General features: G+C 33.8%; 1 protein-coding gene across 2 annotated transcripts in view; it reads left to right on the top strand.

Annotated features, from left to right (window-relative positions):
• LOC117112352 overlaps positions 1–22,957 on the top strand; it is a 46,003-nt gene that overhangs the window by 9,270 nt on the left and 13,776 nt on the right. The window contains exons 1-3 of one of the 2 annotated variants that reach the window (XM_033255430.1): positions 3,366–3,444; positions 4,719–5,304; positions 13,427–13,486. In XM_033255430.1, the coding sequence (XP_033111321.1) occupies positions 5,203–5,304; positions 13,427–13,486 (162 nt within the window). In that variant the 5' untranslated portion in view covers positions 3,366–3,444; positions 4,719–5,202. Of the gene's footprint in view, positions 1–3,365; positions 3,445–4,718; positions 5,305–13,426; positions 13,487–22,957 lie in introns of those variants that run through there. The other variant, XM_033255429.1, reaches the window with a different exon arrangement.

Raw genomic sequence — 22,957 nt, 5'->3', positions numbered from 1 at the left:
CAATAAGAAAAGTGTTCAAATTTTTTGTTTTTTTTGCATATTTTAGCATGCATATGGTATCTTCTGTTGGGTAGTATCAAATTCTATTCTTAGTATAATATACAGTATCTATATATACAGTATACTTAATATGGTCACCTGAGATGGATTGCATTAACATATGGAGAAGTTGCACCAATTTATAAGAACTAACATTAATTTCAATAATGAATGCACAGTTTTTATTCATAAATTAAGCTTGGGGCGATGTGATTTACAAGTAGCAAAATGCTTTCTTAAGAAAAATTATAACCCCAGGCAGATTACAATACCATGTCCTTTTTTACAGAACAATTAATTATTCATCATGGAATGGTGTTATTACAAGTCAGTCAGAATATATGATGAATTAGTCAATAAAAAGCGAAGACATTTGAATACATCCTGTATAGTAAAATTGACTCTTGTACTGTAGCTTTAAGATGTGTCCCCTGGAAAATATACTGTATATACAATATTATGTACACATGCACACAAAAATAATTAAAAATAATGTAACTTGCTTATTTTGAATTAACATAAAACTGTCAGATTGAACATAGAAATGATTAAGTTAGAAATGAGTAAATTAAAAATATCTTTACTCCTAATCATTCTCCAGATAATGATGAAAATTGATTGAAACACCTACTTGCTAGAAATATATATATTTAAAAAAATCATTATCCATTATAAGTCTCATGGTAATCAATTTTAAAATACATTATTTCTATGCTCCAGGTGAATAAATTTTTATGTTAAAAATAAGCAAGTTCATTTCAAAATTGATCTTTATGACTTTTTTTCAGGGAACAATACATTTTTAAATTCATTTTGAGCTAATTTTCAACATTCCATGTTTAGGCAAATATGGAAACGTCATGGGCCTGGTGTATGATTGGCTTACTATTAAATACAGTTCACATCCACATTTTTATCTATTTGCTGCGAAGCAGCCAATTCACATTCTTGACAGCAATTTGACCCCTGAAAGGTCATTGTTTGTCAAAAAACAAGGGCCTAAGACGACTGAAAAGCGGAGTTTCCTTCTTTCGTTCTGCCAGGTAATGTCAATTACTTTAGGTGACGTTTGTAGACTAACCAACACGTACCAACGTCCGCATGTCACGCTAGCCTTATCCTACTTTAGGCCTAGACTAGCTAGGATGGTATAGGCCTAGGGCCTAGCCTTGAAGAATGAAAAACAACGTCGCTCTTTGATAGCTAACATTGTCTATTTAACATCACAATAATTCATTATTAGACCTATAGTTGTTTTTTGAATAGTACTCCACAAATCTCAGCCGATACCTCGCACAACTCGAGTAACGTCTCGTATCTATTGTCGTGACGTCATGGCTCGCTGGCTCACACTTGCGATGTCTCGCACTTGTGATCAAATAACACGCTGGCTCGCACTTTGGCAACACTCTTTGGCAGTCAACTCGCCCCTAGAAAACCCGCCTTTGGAAACTTGCCTCATAAAAAAATGTACACTTCCTAGACCATGCAGTCTTCAAAATAAAAATTGTAACCTTTGGTAATCAACTACATTTTCCACCATTTTCCACATACACTATAGAAATTTTTGAAACTTTATTAAAAAAACCTAAACCATAATTCACCGCTATACACACTTTTGACAAAAATGAAAAATTACGACTTTGTTACCCAATGAGAAGTGTTCTAATATAGACTATGGGTCGTGTCTCATATTATTTGTTATATTTTTATTATTCATTATTTTCACTTGACTCGCATAAATAATTTTGTTCGAAGAACATTTATATGCAGTTGTACTTTGCAGCACTTTACTTGCAATTTGCAATTTCTAGTGTACTACATTATTCTAGTAAGTGTGGGAAACATGTCGTAGTGTGTTTTCTATAATAATAAAGGTTTACATTCATGAACTCTACGATTGCAGTTTCAACGTTTATTTCAAGTTTGCTTTTATGTATTATTGTCCATAATTTTATCCTATAGGCCTAGTAGTAAATAGGCTGGCAGATTAAAGAAATAAAAGTGAGTGTTTATAATGTATTCAATCTGCCATTTATGTTTCCACCTTTTCTTAGACTTTGAAAACAATTTTTCTGATCATCATTATTTTTATTTTCCATGGAAAAATGATTGGGTTTTTTTTATTATTAAATAGTAATTTTTTTTCAGGAGGCTCCAAAGTTTTATGAGGGTGGGGACATAAAACTAGCAATTAATTTTATTTGGCCTTATTTACTAGTTTATAATATTTTATCTTCCACTTTAGGAAAAATAAAATCAAGTAATACTTTGGGATTATCAATACCTCCTCGATTAGATATCTTTTCCTTTTGTTGACCTAAATCCCAAAAAATTCTGTTTTATTCCATGAACTATATAATCTATCAATATGCTAATGACCTTGTTGATGGAACACTTGCTCCACACACAATATAATGTACAGTAGGACAGTTGTGAATCATCTAGCTTGCAAATGAAGACTTAAAGGGAGAAGGACATAAGCAGCATACACATTGGTTGTAGGAGAGGGGAAACTTAGTCTAGTGGTTGGGGGAGGGGGTGGCACCTTCGTCTACTAGCTAGGTTGACTATTTCCTTAGGCATGCCTTTAATTTTAAGATGTTGGTTTGCATTGAATAGTTGCAGTGGCGGATTTGGTGGGTAAATTTTTTTTGTAAAGCTTATCAGAAAATTACCATGCTAAATAGAAAAAATCAATCAAATACAAACTCAAATTAATGAAAGTGCTAGAGGTGTAAGGGAGATTCTCCCCCTTTCACCCCTACCAGTGACTCTTCCCTGAGACTCTGACTATGTATGCAAATTCACACCTCTTCTTTCTTACCGGGCTGGATGTACCCCTGAGTTTTAACCATATCATTTTTTAACCATTTTTTTGCACTATATAAATCCATGTATGTATTATTATTATTATTATCACAAGATTGGTCATGGAGGTTTGAGGTTTGGCATTTGTCCTTGATGCCTATGTATAAACATTATTTGAGCCTTTAAAGTTGTTCCATTCATATTTAAGAATTACAAAGATGATAAATATTCTGTACTGACTTTCTGCTGATACAGACAGTCCATGATGTAAAATTACAAACTAGAAAGATCATTCAAGGCTGCTGGCTTGTAGGTAAAGTACAAACCTAAGAATGTTTAGAGTAAACTGTCCCTTTATATTAGTGGAGCTATATTTTATATCATTGTTGATTATTGAATTCTGTACTGCTCCTCTAAGAATACTAATGAATATTATGCTTTGAATAGTCCCTTTAAGTTCCACCAGCTTGATTTCAAGGTGAGGTTTCCTGTGAATGGCTTTACAGCCATTGTCAATGATCAGTCACTGTAGGAGAATTCCTACTGCGGAAGTTTTCCATATTCTGAACACGGGAATAGACCTGCCATATTTAGGTGTTTTTTGCTTTAGAATGGAACTAATCATTTGTGGTTAAAACAAGGAACCACAGGAATATGTTTGGTGTCTGGTGAACTTGTGATTTTATTAATGATTTAATACAGTACCAGTTAATATTTATCTTGGCTCCTTCAACAAGTACTTCTTTGCCTGCATGCGGTTTTGGATATTCTAATGCTAGATCTTTACACTGGAAATATCTTGTTTATTCGAGTGTTGTGATAGCTTTCCATGCTGATCTTTGAATATCATTCTAGAGAATTTACTAAAATATTCATGAAATTGATATTTTTATGTGATTCATCCTCAGTGTTAAATTTTATATAACTTGTTCTTATTGGTGGATCTGTTAATGCTTACAGTTGGTAGAGGAGCAAGTGTTTCATGAACTATATTCTGTTTAACAGGTTAAACATTGTTATGACACCCATGTGTATTTCAATTTGTGCTTTGAATTCATTTTTAACTATTGAATTTAAATATCTAGTGCACATGCAACTATAAGAAATGGTAGGCATTTGTGTATTATTTCAGTGAATTTAAAGCATTTTTATCTGAATTCATAAACTACAACTACGAATAAATTGACTGATTTATGAGGTTGGATTTTGGAAGTGAAATACATACTGTAGTACTGTGGAAAATAGAAAGCAACAACAACGTTAGTAATTAGCATTGTGGTGGCATAGGTACTTGCATCGCTTCAGCCATTGGTTTAAATGATACAGAGCTTATCCCTAAAAGCCATTTTCATCATTGTTTTCAATGTGTGGATTTTACCAGACGAGAACACCAGCAGAGTTTTTATGATGGCAGATGTGAATTAACAATCCTTTTGTTAGTTGGTGGAAGTCGTTTTTGTATTTGTGTGGATACCAAGGCTGAGACAACCAGTGACTTGTATTTGGCTATAGAATCATGAAAATCAGCTGGTTATATTTTTTTGTGTTCAACATTGTATAAGCTTTTGGATTTTATATATCTCTAATCTGCAAATTGAGGTCATTTGTTATCTATTATCCTGTTTGTTACAATGCTTGGATGTTTTTAACTTTGATATTAATATTAATTTCAGTGTGTTTTCCATTGTTTTGATGAAGAAAAGAAGATTTTTATGTGCATGCTTTTCAATTGTGTGTTGATTATATTTGTAAAATCAGCTTAAGAGGGGCGACGATTTGTGGACCTATAGTCTTTAACATGCTGTAGTTAATAGCGAGATCATCATTGAGCTTATTACGTCATTATAATAAACATTCTTATTTTCTAGAAAATTGTGGTGGATTTTATACCTGTGCAAAGATCATTGGATTTACTATACTTTTACTTGGTGTCTTCATGAGATACTTAATATTCCAGAAATTGAGATTTGTTGCCTTCATAGTGATTGGTAAATCAGCGTAAATTATTCTTAAATTTGTTGGTTATAACTAAATTCATCAACGCTGACTCATTTTAATCTTTGTCTTGAGTGAAATGGCTGGAAACATTAACAATGATGTAAACCAACATATTTCTATAGTTGAAAGATTTAGTGGTTAAACGACCAGCATTTTTGCATTTTGGAATGTAATTTTTACCAGAAATTTTCTTTCTTTGGTTGTGGACTGTTTTTCGTACAACTGCTGTGAATACTGAGACATTTTGATTTGTTTCGTTTTTTTTAATGGAGAGGTGAATATTCAGAAGACTACCTCTCCTGACTTGCTGTGTTTCAAGACTAGTTTTATTAAATACTTCAGACCTTTGGAACCATGGAGCGGCTATCCACCATATCAGACAGCTCATCAATTGATGATGATTTAAATGAGCTGAAGTTTCCTATTGTAGACTTTTTAAACTTGGAAGTAACTGAGGTAATACTCAACAATTATCTTCATTTCAGGATGTTGTTTTTAAATTGTTTACCTGTATCTAGTTGAACCTAATTACTTGTGTTACCTATTTTGTTAATCTTCAGTATAATTGCTGTCTCTTATACACATCTAGATGTGTATAAGAGACAGGTGCTACCCCTTATCCCTTGGGGGAAAAAACCATAATTAGTCTGAGATAACTAAATTATATGTACTCTATCTTCTGCATTTTAATAGAAAATTGTCAAACTTTAAGGGGCTTCTCCCCCCGGACCACTTCGGATATATTTTAAGCAACTTCCCGACTACGCCCACTTTTCTCCCGTCGGGACATTTGCAGTGACGGATCCGAAAATTTGCAATAGGGAGAGCAGAGAGGGGCTTTTACAGGGGTCTATACCACCTCAATCCCCACCATAGTTCCATGGTTGGAACCTCTAGATGGCTGGAAATGGCACTCTTATGCTTACTGTAAATTTGAATATGATTATCTTTTTCTCTCCATTTTTTTAATTTAGAAAAATTTGGGGGTGGGAGGGCTTCCCTCTTGAATTCCACACCGATCTGGTTAATGAGCTTTCATAACACTTAATTTTATTTTGCTTCACATTGTGATGCACATTGGCAATGACTTCCATGCGACAATTGATATATAAAGCCGTGAAAACATGCAAATATTATGAATTTTTGGGATATGTGTTAATTTCCGGGAGCTTCTTGCTTGCTTGTGGGAGTGGGCGAGGCCGTCCTGATTTTCGGGAGACTCCTGCGAGTTTCCAGGACACTTGGGACCCCTGCATGCTTTTTATTTACAGTTTATGTCTATTCCGATAATAATGATTATTTCCATTTAAGAAAAAAAGGTCATTGGAACATGACAATGACATACCACAGGACAAAGGTTTAAATTATTTTCTAATCGTGTAACCATATTTTTTAAAATTTAAATATTTTCTTCTCTTTTGTATACATTTTTTTTGTATACATTTTTTTAAAAAATGAGTCATGCACAATAATATAGAATATGCCTACCGATATATCGACACTTAAGATTATATTTTTATAGAGCTATTGAAACCAATAGTGTACACTTTACCATTCAGTCATGTTCTCGCTTGAAGTTCACTTCAATAAGTAAGTTTAACATAGCACCCTGGACCATTGCCTCTTATAAGAAACAGATCTCTTAAGAACCCTTGTTATGGGTTTGATTTCAGATACAGATCAACCTTATTTTATCCTTTTTACAGGATATTAAATGGCTGTGATTTTCACATTCTCAAAAATATATTACAAAGATATTTAAAAAAAGAAATCAAATACTAAATTCAAAATTTTTAAAATAAAATTTCAATTGATTTTGATTTCAGAATTTTGAAAGAGGTAGGAAAGTCTAATACAGACATAACTGTAAACTACCGTACTCGCGCGATTAAGCGCCCCGTTTGAATAAGCGCCACTCTCGAATAACCGCCCCTCCTAACGTGAAAATTTCCTTAAGCGCCCCGTTTGAATAAGCGCCCTTCTAATTTGAATAAGCGCCCCCTCATAAGATTTTTCTTTATAGCAAGTCAATAATCCAATCAATCCTGGGACTGCGGTTGTTGGTGTGATTTGAGCTGTAGAGTGGAAATATATTCTTCTTCGGTAAATATAAAATGAGGATATTTCTCTTGGACAGATGAGAGCTCCGATCCCTGGGCAGACAGTATATTTCCAACTTTACTCTTTTTACATATTTGTCTATGCCTAGTCCTACTCCTTTCTTTCTTTTTCCGACCTTTAGCACATTCTCATCTGTGTTTTCAAGAAAAAATACAATGATCCTGCCATCCTGCTAATCTCAATCGGCCGATGGCCAACAAGCTAACCACTACCCACCACCACTAATTGCATTTGCTATTTTGCTGTTATGTAAATATTCACGCATTCTTGTCATGAGCCATGTTCTCTGGACGATTACTGTATCTTTTCCGCCTAACCACCATTCGTAATGTCCTTATATAATCTTTTTTCATTCAAAAAATGCCTCTTGAATTTAATAATTTCCCATAAGAACCCTTTGATTTTCATCTATTTCCATAAGCGTCCCCCTCAATTTCCACTCTGTTTCCATAAGCGCCCCGTTTAAATAAGCGCCCCATTTGAATAAGCGCCCCTCAGAAAGTGCAAAAAAATATTTTAAGCGCCCGGGCGCATATTCGCGCGAGTACGGTATTGCAATTGATGCAAATTCAGGATTCTTTATTGTAAAGAAATTAACAAAAGTTGTGGTGTTTGAGTTTCTGGAAATTATACTGTATACCTGATTCACATGAGAATAATTTTTACATGGGATGTGTGCTTAATGTTGTAGTCTCCAGAGATATTCCTACCACAGATTATGTTGTTTTCAATCAAATACAAATGTTGCTAAAAGTCTAAAATTTATACGCAAGTAGTGAAGATAAGCGCTTTATGAGTTTGCTACTGTAGTAGTATTTTAGCATAAACTTGTTTATTAAAAAAATACTTTCGAGTTTTTGCCTGTAGCCCTTCTATGAACCTGGTTACATACCTGTGTTTAGGTGCTTGCCTTCAAATATCTGGGTCCTAGGTTTAATTTCTGTGACAGCAAGATTTTTTCTCACTACTAAAAACAACTCCACTAATTACGCCTTATAAAGAGACTTTGCTTATAAAAGCATCACGTTTTTTCATTTATTTAAGTGAAAGGGGTGGTGGTTAAGATGCTTGCCTTCTAATCCCAGGGTCCTGGGTTCAATTCCTATGACAGCAGAACTTTTTGTTGTGACTATATTAATAACAACTCCACTCCCTAAGCCTCATAAAGAGACTTCGCTAATAAAAACATCAAATTATTTTATTTACTTAAGAGGGCCCCTGAATATCAGCTAACCATCTAGGATACCCTGGAAGGGTCACCCTCTATAAATATGATTAAAAAAAGATAAGTTGCGCCCCATTGCCATGCCTGTGAAGATTATTCTTGATACATCAGCTGTGAGAAATCTTATAATATGTAACAAATGCCAAGAATATAATAATATAAATCTATTTAGCTTGATGTGTTAGAGGTCAATTTGTCATACTCAAAAATGACCCAGATAAATACATTGCAAACCTGAAATCAATATATCCTGATACTGATTTTTTTATTTGTCATATAAATGTATTATGAAAAAAGTTTTCCTTGGCAAGACATAAAAAATTATATGTTCTCCATGATTGTACAGTTTTCCATAATTCTGGGCATATGAGAAAAAAACATGAGCCCAGTGAATGGATTTAAAAAAAAAACTTATCTTATATATCAGTATTCAGAAATAACGGTATTTAAAATTTTACCAGTGAATCATGGTTGACATCATTTGTAATTCATAAATTCTGCATATTCATACATACTTTAGTAGCCATTTTAAGGTACAGTGATATAGAATTGATGTTCACTATTAAAAGTGCTTTAAACAGATAGCTACTGTACGTAGGCAAATGCTCAAGACATTTCAGATACAGTAGTATAATTTGTTTTGTACAGTATTACATTATCTTCCACTATCATGAATATTCCAAAATTCCAGTTGACATCTATGGCCTTAGCTACATCGTTGGCAATAGTATCAGTATAATTAATTTTGCAATAATGATGTCATTAGAAAAGGATTATACTTGATTTGAATAAGTTTGTGATCTGGACATCGGAACCAAAAATGAAAAAACAATTATGAATCTGCTGGAAATGACCTCATTAAAAAATAAATTTTAGATGATAACATATCCGACATTTGGAGTGGAGGTATATATAGGCCCAAATAAAATTAATATTTGGTTTCAGATTTCATAACAATTTTTAGATATGTAGGTAGGTAGGAAAAACATTTTATTTTTTAAATATTTTATTGGGTTACGCTTGTAATTGCACCCCAGCTCCCTGATTGATACTACACATCATTCTCTCCATGTTAATATTAATCGTTTCCACCACCGTCAGCAACTTTAGCTGCCCAAAACTAGGTGGAGTTTACATCAATTGATATCCATGGACCGTCGTCCGATGTGGCTTGCGATGAAGTTGCAGCCAAAGCAGGCGTAAGTGAACATGTTCTAGTATTTTGAATACTAAAAATATCTTGAATTGTATGTTTGTCTTTAACTGTCAAGTATTCCCTTGATTCTGGCTTGTGATTACACTTAGAAAGTATAAACACAATTAGCATCACTGGTGAAGAAATCTCCATCTCCATGTTGAACCCTCGAAACTTTTTCAGCAGTGGTAAAATAGGATTTTGTGTGCATGATTAACAGTGAGAACCAAGTTGTACCGCTGTGTATCGTGTATTTACTAGGATCGCATTCATAAGTCATAAGTCACATTTATTGGCCAATCAAAACATTTACAAAAGCATTAACAATAAATTGGAAAATAAAATAGAAAACACCAAAGTGACAGGAAGATGGCCAAGAGACTACATGAAGGCCAAAAGGCCTGTCATTGTAGCCCCTTTTGACACATTGAATAACGAATAATGTATCTGTTAATTTTTTAAAGATTTTCAATAATGTTTTGCTTATAATAATGTTTTCCGTGCTTTTGTGTTATTGTGTGTTTAGTCTCATGGTCCCATTACGTTATGTTACCTTTTTTTATTTTTCAGTTTTATACTTCATAAACAATTCATAAAAAAGGCTTTTCTTACTCCTGTGTTATTGTGTGTTGTGTCTCATGGTTCAAAAATTCTTTAATACTTTCTCATGGATTCAACTGTTACGTTACAATTCCCCCTTACCCTTTTTTTTTTAACAAATTGAATATAGTAATTGAATGCAATCTAATTCTTTATTCCAATGAAAGCTTGAATTATTGAGCCTCAATTAGAAACAGTTTATATTTCTTTTTGAACATACAAACACTGTTGGCACATTTTATATTAGGAGGTAAATCATAATCAGCAGTAGTAAAATACACTTTTGTGTGCATGATTTATAATGAGAACTGTGTGGTACCGCTGTGTACCGTGTATTTACTAGGATCACATTTTATCATTGGGAAGATCAGTCTAACGTCCACCTGGAGTGAATAACCATAAATTATTTTCTATCAATATGGTCATTTTATGACATTTTAACAGTCTGGTGGGAAATTGGAAACCAACTGTTTATTCTGTTAAGCCTGGGGATTTTTTTCATAAAATTTTAGTACCCCTGAAGTTTAAATCCGTCACTTACATTTTGTCCTCACATCTGAAAATGACTCCAATAAGCTGCACTTCCATCCTGTACAAAAATAAAATAAACAAACACATTCAAAATCTCCATTCACAACCTTCTAGAGATTATGACTGAGGTCAATTAAGGTATTTAAAACAGAGGTTGATTAGAACTATAGTATTTTAACAAATTTTTTTATTTTTGTATACACATTTCAGGTTATTTTGGTTTTGTATTGTAACAAATTTCAGGTTTTTTTTAGTTTTGTATAATTACAACAATTTCAGGTTTTTAAAAAACAAATTAGTAAGCCAAAAACATTTGTGATGGGTGTATGAAAGCTTATTACATTTAAATCGTTTGATTCCAATTTAAAATTCTGGTTTTTTTTTATTTTTAAAATTAAAGTTTGTTTGTTTCCTCTTATTATCTGTTATTTGCAATAACAAACTACTGATCCTTGCCGGAGGAGTGAAAGCAGTCCGGCTGACATGCAAACTTTCCTGATTGATGGGCTTGCCACATGAGGCTTAGTTTGGCTAGGCTGAACCAACTACAGCGGATTGAATGCTGGCCGGAGTAGGGATGTCAAATTAGGTCTAATAGTAAAATATGAAGAAAAAAAAATAGTATTCTATAAATAGCAATTATAATTATTGGTAATCCGAATTAGAATGCAATTTTTTAAATTTGTAGTTCATGCATGTAATGCAATAGAAGCTATTGTAATCACTTTCCACTGTTTTCCCTGTATGTGTTGTGTGTGTGTCTATAGACATTTATGCAAATGCGCATGTGTAAAAAAAAGTTTCCCGACATTTTGTTTTTCCTCGCGATGCGAAGTACGATGTGAAATTCCTGCAGTGTTCAGTCAGGCCGACTTGCCGATCGGCAAGTTTTTTCCACAAAAACATAAGGCCTAGTTTAGTAGATCGATTAGGGTGGTAGATCGTTAAATGAATGATATCGTGTTATCATCTAATACAGGCCCCCCCCCCGATGGGGGGGGGGGGGGTGGGGCCCTGTATATGTGTATTTTCTACATATTAGTAGACTCTAAAATCGATTAAATAAGCCCTTAAAACCCCTAAATTGGAAAAATTTTCGGGGGCTTTGCCCCCTGGACCACTTTTGAAGCCTTTTAATCAAAGTTCGAACACGCCCACTTTGCTTTCATTGGGGAAATCTGACCCTTCGTTGGGGGCGTTAGCCCCCCGTCAGGGACCTCCGCCCTCCCGTCGGGCAAATCCGGGCGTCACGCCTGCCTTGTGTGGACGATAGGGCACAAGCTATTTTAAAATAATTTGTAGTCTAGTAGGCCACTGCCAGCTCCCATACTTCCGATATCATTACAAACTACTGTAAAATGAAAATACTGTATACAGTACCTAGCTAGGCTTACGAAATTTTTTCAAAGAAATTTGCTAAAAATATTACCGTAATTTGCCTATCAATGTGGTCTGAAATCACTATTTTGGGCCATAAAGACCCCCCTGAATTTTTCAACCAACACACAAATTTGACCCCGGTTTTTCTGATTATGTCATTTATGATTACTTTAATCAGAAAATATGGTTGGTTAAGTCATGTATCATGCATAGGAACGTTGATGCCTGCTAGGCTCTGGTTAAAGGATTTTTCATTATATTGGGAAGAATGCTGCAATGTACACAAATGCCATTACTGTATTTTTTCAGGTGCATAGATTTGGCGCAATAAGACGAGGGTTTAAAATCTCAGATTATCTTATCTTATTTGTGCATACATGTAGCACTGGTCCTAAAGTTGTGCCCTATTTTCTTGAAATCATTTTTGGATAAATATTAAATCAGTATAATGTGACATATACACTCCCACCCGTTTGTCTCTCCATATCACAATGAATCCACCAGAGCGTGATATAATTGTAACAAACTGCTAGATGTTAAAAATTTAGGCAAATTAACAGCTGACAAACTTGTCCTTCTGAGAACCACTGTAAGGGCAAAGTGCATGTGTAAGATTTCTGATGTGATCACACTGACTTGAAATTTTACATCCGTGTAACAATAACATTCTATTATATTAATAACACTGTTATTGTTAATATCAACATTGGTCCTGTCGAAGTCTGTTTCTTTTTTTTAAGCATATTCAGACATTTTGAACAGAATTCAAATTAATCAATGGATAAACTGCTTTTCACTGAGGATTATCCATACAAAATAGTTATGGCCCTCTTCCTGTGACAAAATTGTATTATTCATCCATACATACATCCATCCACATGCTACATTGTTTTGTGAACAATGTATTTGCTTTTTCAAGTAGACTGGATCCATTAAAATTTTTACAAGATAAGAATAAATAAGTAACTAAAAAATTGTATTTGTACTGCTGAAACAGTACCCCAAAAAGACACAGGTTTATAATTGCAGTCGTGAAATTATATTAACACACTTTTGTAGGATTTGTTGCATATTATATTTAGTGTCAGTGCAATCCTGTGTTAGCCACAACCTCTAGGTTTAAGTCTCAATGGCAATTCTTACGCCATGTTGTACTTTGCATTTATCCTTATTGTCTGCTGAAATTCACTTATTGTACTATGTGGACCGACAAGAACTTTTTTTGAAAGGGGGAGGGGGGTTGGGAAAGGGTGATTAAGGAATTTATGATCTCTTGATGTAAATATTGAGAAGAGTAGGGGAAATCAGTCAGACGATTGCCTTGAAAAATGTTGTCTTTCGTTTTGGCAGGATTGAGAATACTGTAATATTAATAGAACAGAATTGCAAAGATCCACGTGCAATGTTTGTAGTGTTTCCTATCATTATCAATTAATAATATTCAATAGATTTATTGTATGAAAACACATTTTATTCCAAATTGTTCGTTAATTTTTAACATCTTCCTTATTTGTTTTATCTTTCAGCCAAGTATATTTGGAACACTTGCCAAAGATAAGTCACCTGCTAGAGATGAAAATAAAAGAGTAAGTTCCTGTATACATGAACATTTCTTGTCTTTACATTTACGAAACCAAATACTGTATATTATTCATTTCAGAAAATATATAAATTTATTTTCTGATGTCATAGTTAAAAATTTCTTTGAATAAAACTTGGATTAGATGTATTCAGTGTAAACACCAAGGATAACCCACAAAAGTCAGAAGACTTATTTCCAGAAGGTTTCTTCTTGTGGTGACTTGGCAGTACACCGGGAGACAATTCCCTAATCTTTTCCTGAAGAATGTACTGCGTTCTCTAACGTGCACATGGGCCATAATGCACACAGGACCAATGGCTTAGATGCCTCATCCGAAAGACAGTGCACTATCGTACATTTTAGCCCTCTCGATGAAATACAGGGAGAGCAGCAATGGGAATTGAATCAGGGACCAAGAGATTTCCACAGTCTGTTAGAGAAACAAATCTATTTAAATCGTATCATTTACAGAAAACAATACATGTTTCATAAAAAAACAAAGTGTGCTTAGTCAACCATATTATTCCACAATGACAATTCCTCTCATCTTCTATCGTATTCATCCCGTATCATTTTGATTCAACATCATTTTTGAATAATTAAATTTTATTAATATTTATAGAAATACTATAAACTTTTTAAAGTCTGTCAGTTTGTTGTCAGCTGCAGGCTAATTCATTATAAGAAAATATTGTAGTTACTATTGAGTTCAGTTCCCACACACAACAAAATTGCTCATTAAAGATTTGATATATAATTGGAAGGGTGTCACGTTTGTCTCACTTTCAACTCTTACGTCATCCGGTTGCAACAGCTGTGGAACCGGGCTTCTCATCTTGCATTCAATTTGAGGAGCCAGTGACTTGATTCCACTGTTAAAACTCTTGCATTGGTTACCAGTTGATCAGAGGACTATTTTAAAAATCTCACTGCCATGTTTAAATGTCACTGAATAGACTTTTGTTCACCTAATAGATAAATTATTCATGAATCAATATCTACATTTTATAATGTAATTTAAAATCTGAAATATCGTCTGGTGACTGGTTGGTTGTAATTCTACAGCTAATTTAAGCATAGACATGCCTCCAATTGTACACCTACATTATATACTGACATGATTGGGGAATGCCACTTTCAAATGTTATGAGATACTTTCCAATTTGAAGTGAGCCCTCTATAATCAGGTCATTCACATGTCATTGCATGAATATATTGTGATGTCATAGTGCATTTTCTACCTCAATGGTGATGTTATATCATTACTCATATCTACCATGAGTAAAAAAATAATAAAAATGGAAATAATTTATCAAAATTTAACTGCTAATACTTATATTTGGATATATCTAACACACAGATTAACAGCTTGAAGTAAATGAAAGAAAAGAAAAGAATTAAAACCAAAAATATAATCTACCATAATTATCTTGTTTTATATAAAATATTTTATCCCATGATAATTTACCAAATATTTTATAAAATATGTCAGAGGTTGATATGGAATCATCACAAATAAGTTAAGGTATCATCTTTACTCCCAAGGACAAGATAATATTTATCTTCAATATTACAGGTATTAAAGATTCTCCATATTTCAAATAACATACATGTCAATTTGTGGGCATGAGACTTTTGTTCTAAAAACCTCTCCCCAAGGGGGTGTCCGGGGCATTTCCCTTCCCCTGAAGGTTTTTCCCTAGATACCCGGAAATGTATTCCTTGCTACTTTATGCATGTATTTACAACTGAAAATCAAACATTTTTTTTGTGAATTTCTGCCATCCACGATCGAAAATAGAAGGCCAAATCAACTTAACTCTGGTGTAGTGCACCATTTACTTGTGTTCAAATGTATAATAACAAAACCAATCCTACTTTAAGTATATTAGATGATAAATATTTAGGGAGAGAGCTGGAAATTACACATATATTTCCTTATTAGAGGCAATATTGCATTTATGCTTGAGATTCTGGTCCTTAAACGTGAGAGCGTGAGACAGACCTCGAATGCGTGATTCTCACGCCGAATGCGTGAGACTTATAGCCCTGTCACTTGACGATTTAGTCAGCGTATCCCAAACATATCAAAATTTCTCTAACACGCTGGCATACGCTGAACTATCGATGCTTTTTTTCAACTTTGGGCACATTCATAGCGTATTGATAACGTCTGGAACACGTCAAATACGTCTACATATGTCAATATACATTGGAGATAAGTTTGTTATAAGTTACATATAACTTCGAAGCACTTTACTCATAGGTTAGAAATACGTTTTGACTTTTGAGTAACTTACAAGTAACATGTATCAACGATTGCTTAACTTACCTACAACTTATGGCCCACGTATGCAGAACGTACGAGTCATATACGCTGGCATACCTCAAAAAGTTTTATGCATGCTCAAACATTTTCGATGTACTCACTGTACTATGATGTATACCAGTGTGCTTCAGCGTGCTCTTAACTATACAAAACTTACCAATAACTTATTCGACCTATGCCAGCGTATTCGCCATTTTTTTCATATGTCGGCATACGCTGGCTAAATCGTCAAGGTGTAACAGGGCCATTAACGTGTATGGGATAAAGTTAAAGGTCATGTTTTAAAGTGGATAGTTCTGCCTCCTTGATTACACCCAGAGCTTTACATCAAAGATTTTAATAAGTGTCATATATCTTCAAATTCACTATTTTTGTGCTTGGAACAATTAGCAGATATTTCTTGAATCCCAATAGTATTTGCTAATAAAAAATTTCTATAAATCCTGATTAAAATTGCTATTGTCTGCTATAGTAATTTAGAAAGGTTTTTAAAATAGTTCATGTGAATATTGATAGGAGTGTTTTACATTTCAAAAGGATATCAAATGAAACACAAACAAAAAAGTATATTGAAATTTAAAAAATATGAGAACTGTATCCTTGTATCTGCAGTAAATCATTTATCAATTACTATATAGCTTAAACCCTGTCCAGATCACATTTCATTTGACAAAAACATGTGTCATGCCTAAATATGGTCATGATAACATCACATCATGACCATATATAGGAACACCATGACTGTATAATACAACAGCTTTTTGTCAAAGAAAATTTAATTTTGTGGACAGAACAGAATGATTTCTAAGTATTTCTAAATCATTAAATTCGAAATGATATTGTTGTACATTAAAATATTTTATTGAAGTAGGTGCATATAGCTTGGATACAAATATTGTTTAAACAGAGAAAACAATTACTTTCATAATTTCACAAAATCTATAAATCATCCATAATCATGAAAGTAATTGTTTAAACAGAAAAAAATTACTTTCATGATTATAGATGATTTGTAGATTTTGTGAAATTAAAGGTTCATAAAAATTAAGGGGTTAAAATTTAAAATATAATGCTACAATTTAAGAACCCTTAGGTGGAACAGATGTGTTGAATTATTACAAACACCTGGATAAATACCACATTTAAGCTTATGAATTATCATACAGTGACAGTGTATGAATCATATGGCCGGAAAAGTGATGGCACACTCTGGTTAAAATCAGGTATTCCTTCTTTTGAGTTGCAACTTGAGTACATGTACCAATTGATACAAAAACATTTTGTGAATTATGTTTATCTACTATGCACATAGATAGTACATACTGTAGCTACTACTGCATGACTGGGTGCGTACCTTTGGTCCTAAGGGTCTTTGGTCCGACGGCCCGTTGATCCGAAGGGTCTTTGGTCCAAAGTTCCTAATTTTAGTGAGTACCTTTGGTCCGAATGCCCTGTTGGTCCAAAAGGTCTTTGGTCCGAAGGCCCGTTGGTCCGAATGTTCCTAAATTTAGTAACCTGGTTTTCCTAGAATAATTGTTATGTCAGCTGGGCTCTTTGGTCGCCTTTAATTTAGGGACGTTCTTGACCACTAATGAGTTTTTTATCTGCTTCCTTGAGTGATTCTTTATTTTTATATTAATATATTATGTGATTTTTATATTATATGATTTATGCTTTTGTTGTATATATATTTATATATATATTGTGTTTGGAAGACCTTTGCTATTAGCTTAATGCTATTTGGACTTTCCGTCAATTGAATTGTTTGCTCATAGGATGTTGCATAGTTTGAGCATCTTGCAACAATCAATAATTTTTTATTGTTACTGTTATCTAATATAGGTCTATCATGTGTTGTATATTTTTTGTCCATATTTCAAATATATTAATTTCGGACCAATGGACCTTCGGACCGACAACCTTCGCACCAAAGGCTCTTTGGACCAAAGGACTTTCGGAGCAATGAACTGACCCCATATGACTTGTTGAAACTTACAGTGTTAAAAACTTCATAAGCTTACAGTATTATTAATTTCAGTTTGTTTATCTGAAATTAACATTTTGATACATATACCTTTATGATTTGACTATTTTATATACCATATTCAATAATCCATATTTTTTGTTTTCACGTCTGTCTGTCCGTCTGTCTGTTTATTAGGAAGTATGCAAAAAATAGGGAATTTCAAAGGACAATGTAAAGGTTATTGACTTTTGATATTTTACCCTTGAGCATAAAAGACAATACATACAGTGGCCTGCGTATTGGTCGGTATTCAGGCGCAGGGCAGAAAATAATGAATTGCCCATCATAGATAGCCTGCATACTGTTCAATGTTCAAACACATGATGGAGGTATGCACCCAATGAAGTGACTGCTCTAGTTTTATAAATTGTATTCATTGTGCAAGCCTGTAGGCAGGATTTTTAAAGGGGGGTTCTAATTGTTCGTTAAAAGGGCACTTTGAATCCTTACCCACCTCAGTCCCACCATGGCTGGGGTAAATTTTAATGATATAACACCTCATGATGTCAATAAAAATGCCAAAATAATTTTTCAATGTTTTTACTTAATTTCCATATAAATGGTACTTCTTAATCTTCTTAAAAGGGCATTTCTGGAAAATGGGAGTTCCTTCGAACAGCCCTTGGTACGGTACATTACATGTAGTTTTGTGAAATTAAATTACATTAAAAGAAGAATTTATTCCCTATAAGCACTGAATGTGCAATACAATAGTATTTACCTTCTTGAGTATAGGATTATTTTTGCAATCTGATTGTGAGATGCATTACCCTGTCTTCCGTGTTTGGATAACAACTTTACGTTGTGATGACATTATTGGTGTGCAAAACATGGATTTGTAGAGCATAAATAGATATTTTGAAAAAAAATTTCCCACTGCTGGTACTGCAATTGCTGAAATGCTGTGCTGACTTTGTTTTCTGATGTAAGCTAAACCATAGTGAACTGTTTGCTGCTTGCATCTGGGAAAGCTTTCTCACACTGAGTGGTGGAATGGTACAGGGAACTGTATACTATTTAACCATGGAGCATGATTTAACTAACAAAATATACTGTATGATTGGAATTATAGAGGTCAGTACAGTCTGTATAAACAGGTCATGGACAGGAAGTTGCTGGAGATTTTTAGGTCTTTGAATTGATGACTGACAAATCTGCAAGGATTTTGAAATAGGCTGCACACACATTATTGACATTTTATTGGTTGCTAATTTCACTATATGATAGGCTTGATGCTAAAGAACAGACCTCTGACCTCAGTTAGAACATGATTTAATTCATTTTTTAGCTTGTAACCAGTGATGGCTCCAGACATTTGCCAAAAGGGCTCAAACATGTCCGACAAGAGGTTTGAAACAAGGGACCATTTAGGGCCATTGATCTGGGTCCAGGGGTAAAATAAAAGCTCTAGTGAGGTCAAAGGCAACCCCTTGCCAAAAAGTGACTTAGGGTTTGGAATTTTATTAAAATGATACAATATTAAGGAAAAGCAAACAAAATATTTGATTGAATTGGCAAATTACATTTTTATCAGATGATCCATGTTTTCCAATTTTGGGGAGGGGGAAATAACCCTGCTGAGGCCAGCACTGTGCATAGTCCTACATGCAATTGGCTATTGAATTATCCATCCTATATAAAGCTTATATTTTTGCTAAGGTCCCCCCTATGTTGTCCGAAGTGGTTATATATTCAGTGGCGGTGCCAACTGGGGACAGGGGTCCCCACTGGACAGGTCAAGGCCCTCCCAATGTCGGACAGCTTAGCCCCCAACCCCCCCCCCACCCCCCCCCCCCAAGAAAAAAAATTAAAAAAAAAAAACCCAGAGCCGCCATTGTATATATTAAGAAAAGAAGAATCATATGACGGTTGCCATTGAAGCTATTAACCTATTTTATTAGAAGAGACTACACACCAGTTTCTAATTTCCCTTTGAGTCAACTTGAATTATTCCTAAAACCTAAGATTAGCTTTTTCAAGGATGTAAATTGTTGTACCACTCACTCCTGCAACTATTTCCTGAAGTACAATTACCACATACTGTTTGTGGAAAAGCAGACTACAGACACACAGTGCTAAAGGAGCAAAGAACACCCTCTATATTATTTAAACATATAGGTTTTTTTAGTTTATTAAATTATTTCTATCTTCTCATTGTTTTAAAGTGCTCAACACAAGAGTATGTCAAAATTATAGCCTACATCACAATTCAATAAGATGACAAAATAATTTTAAGAGAAAGAAATATGAAAATGTATAAATATAGTAATATATAATAATACATAAAATAAATAATTATATAAACAAATAAATAAATTATGAATAAGAACAGCAAAAATCATAAAAAAAAATTTATTGTAAAAAATTAAATAGTATGAATATGAACAGAGCTAATAGCATGGAATTCGAACTCTGTCAATCCAAGTGAAAACCCTGTGAAGCAAGAAAACCAGAACTCTAAAGTGTAACCAGTCACTCTGATTATTAGAACTCCTTTTAAGAAGTAATTTCGATTTAAGCGTTTTTTTTCATCATCTGTATGAGTCAGATTTAACTGAGCATGACAGAGCTTTTCACAATTTATTGTTTCTGTGCCATTCATTTCAAGTTACCATTACGATTGATTCAATGCAATTTTGATACAGCTTTGGAAGCCATCAAATGCTGTTATCTGCCACAACAGAAACACTGATTAATTTTAATGAGCATGGTGACAGATTTCTAGATTCTCATTATCACTTTGACAAACATTTCACTGGAAAACTCATTTTTCTGAATAGAAGGTTCATGAATCATTATCATGTTTTGATGTTACCTCCTGTAGCTGTGGTTTGAGATCACAAATGCTGCTACGTATTAGTATTGTCGAAGAATATATTTACCGCTACATGTTGCATCCAGTATGTATCCCAACCAATTGCAAATACCATGGGAAGCTTGAATTCTTTAGCATTATGTGCATTGAAGGATGTACAGGTATTATTAAAATGCTTCCTATTACCAAAAATACAAAGATGCAGTACAGTAATCCCTTAATGTTTCAGTTCCCATTCCGTTTCCATTCTGTGCCCATTCCATTCCCATTCTTTTCCTATTTCGTTCCTATTTGGTTGCTAATTTTGTTCCTATTTATAATAAAATACATATATACTGCATTGGGCACTCTTGTCTACATGATCTGGTTTAAGCCAACCACGCAGATTAATAAAATACATAGAAATGTTCTTGCTCCTGAGACACCGTTTTGTAAACTAGTTTGGTCATTGTGCTTAAAATGTAAAGAGAAAGATTTTTTAGAGCATGGTTAAAGAACCCCAAAACCATGCAACTAATCTATTTGTAAAAAACAGTAGGAAATGCCCCTTTTTCCCAGTTTTTAAATATTCAAAAATCTGTATCTCATTAACTGTTCTGGAGGGGTTTTTTTTGTCAAACATCCGTTTTGTGAAGAAAAATCATTTGTACATTATCCAATTTTGTTGCCAATGGAATCTGGCTTTAAGACTTCAAATTTCTAAACCTTTTATATTATGCTACATAAACCAGTTTAGCTAGGTAGTAGTCCGAGGCTCATTAATTTAAATTTAAACATTTTAAATGGCATGGATATTATGTTTCAATGGATATCTTTGTCAAACTAGATAACAATTTAAGAACTTATTAAAAGTTAAAATTAAAGGAGAGATTTGTTTGAACATGGTTTGAACACAAAGTAATTATTCTATGAAATTCTTTGCCAGATAAACTTGTTTGGAACTGGCAGCAGGCCCGTACGCAGGATTTTTATTGGGTGGGTGCGAATTTGTGTAAAGTGGACCAAAATGTTGGGGGGTGGGGGTGCTAAAAACAATCTGCCACTGGTTTTGAGAGAAAACACTATTCAGTGTTCTTATTTTCAAATGTTCTGTAGTCTATCAAAAATGTTGATGGCCTAATGATTAATATCAACTTTGATATGTTAAGGAAACTGATCTATACAAAATTTAATCAATCTAATTAAAAAAACTGTGGAAATGTCATTAATTATACTACGGGTATTAATATGATTAAAATTTTAAAAATCGTAAATAAATCGAGGTCGGAGTAAAATAAATCCCTTGGACATACACATAGCCTAGATGTGAAACATGCTGCTTCCAACCACGTGGTGTTTCAGATTTTCACTGCATATGTCAATAGACTATATAAAATTATAGAACAAGGTAAGACCAAATAAAAAAATATACTTGTTAAGCGTCACCTCAAAACTTTTCAGGGGCTGGAGGGCGTTCTCTGCAACGGTATTCGGTTTCAGTTTATGTCACTGTTTTGGCTTGTACATAAAAGAAAGTCTACAATTGAGTCAGTACATCTTTTTTAAACATTGAGAAACACATTTAGGATCATTTATATATGCAGCCCATGAATTGTCACAGCAAAGAATTGCAATTTTGCCAGCCTAGAGTAGGCCTAGGATTTCTTAGCTTCAATAACTGTATGAATGGGTGGCAAGCCAAAACTTTGACTAAAACTGGCCATAACAGAAACTAAATTTTATGTACGTAGTCAAACCAAGGTACATAATATATTTGTTTGTTCAATATTTATTTTTGGCAAGTCCAAGCCTACGTACGATTGTGTGTGTGAATTGTCTTGACTTTCTCGACTAGGGGCCCTTACCAAAATGGCCAATTCATTCCAATTGGAAAAAATCATATTGGATCCAATTGGAAAATACATCATTGGATTTTGGCACTTTCCAATTGGAAATTACATCATTGGATTTTGGCACTTTCCGATTGAACTTGTTTCCAATTGGACTTGTTTCCAATTGGATGTTATTAGCTCAATTGGAAAAATTCCAATTGGAAAGTGCCAAAATCCAATGGGATAAAAGTGGATTTTGGCACTTTCCAATTGGGATTTATCCAATTGAATATTATAAACCCAATTGGATAATATTCCAATTGGAAAGTGCCAAAATCCAATGGGATAAAATTGGATTTTGGCACTGTCCAACTGGAATTATATCCAATTGGGTATTATAAACCCAATTGGATAAAATTCCAATTGGAAATTGCCAAAATCCCATTTTATCCCATTGGATTTTGGCACTTTCCAATTGGATATTATAAACCCAA

This window comes from Anneissia japonica, unplaced genomic scaffold (assembly GCF_011630105.1).
Source record: "Anneissia japonica isolate Jap-2015-1 unplaced genomic scaffold, ASM1163010v1 scaffold581_len1011336_cov187, whole genome shotgun sequence".
Classification (NCBI taxonomy): Eukaryota; Metazoa; Echinodermata; class Crinoidea; order Comatulida; family Comatulidae; genus Anneissia; species Anneissia japonica.
The sequence above is the reverse complement of the archived record's forward strand: the minus strand, read 5'-3'. Positions and strand labels throughout refer to the sequence as shown.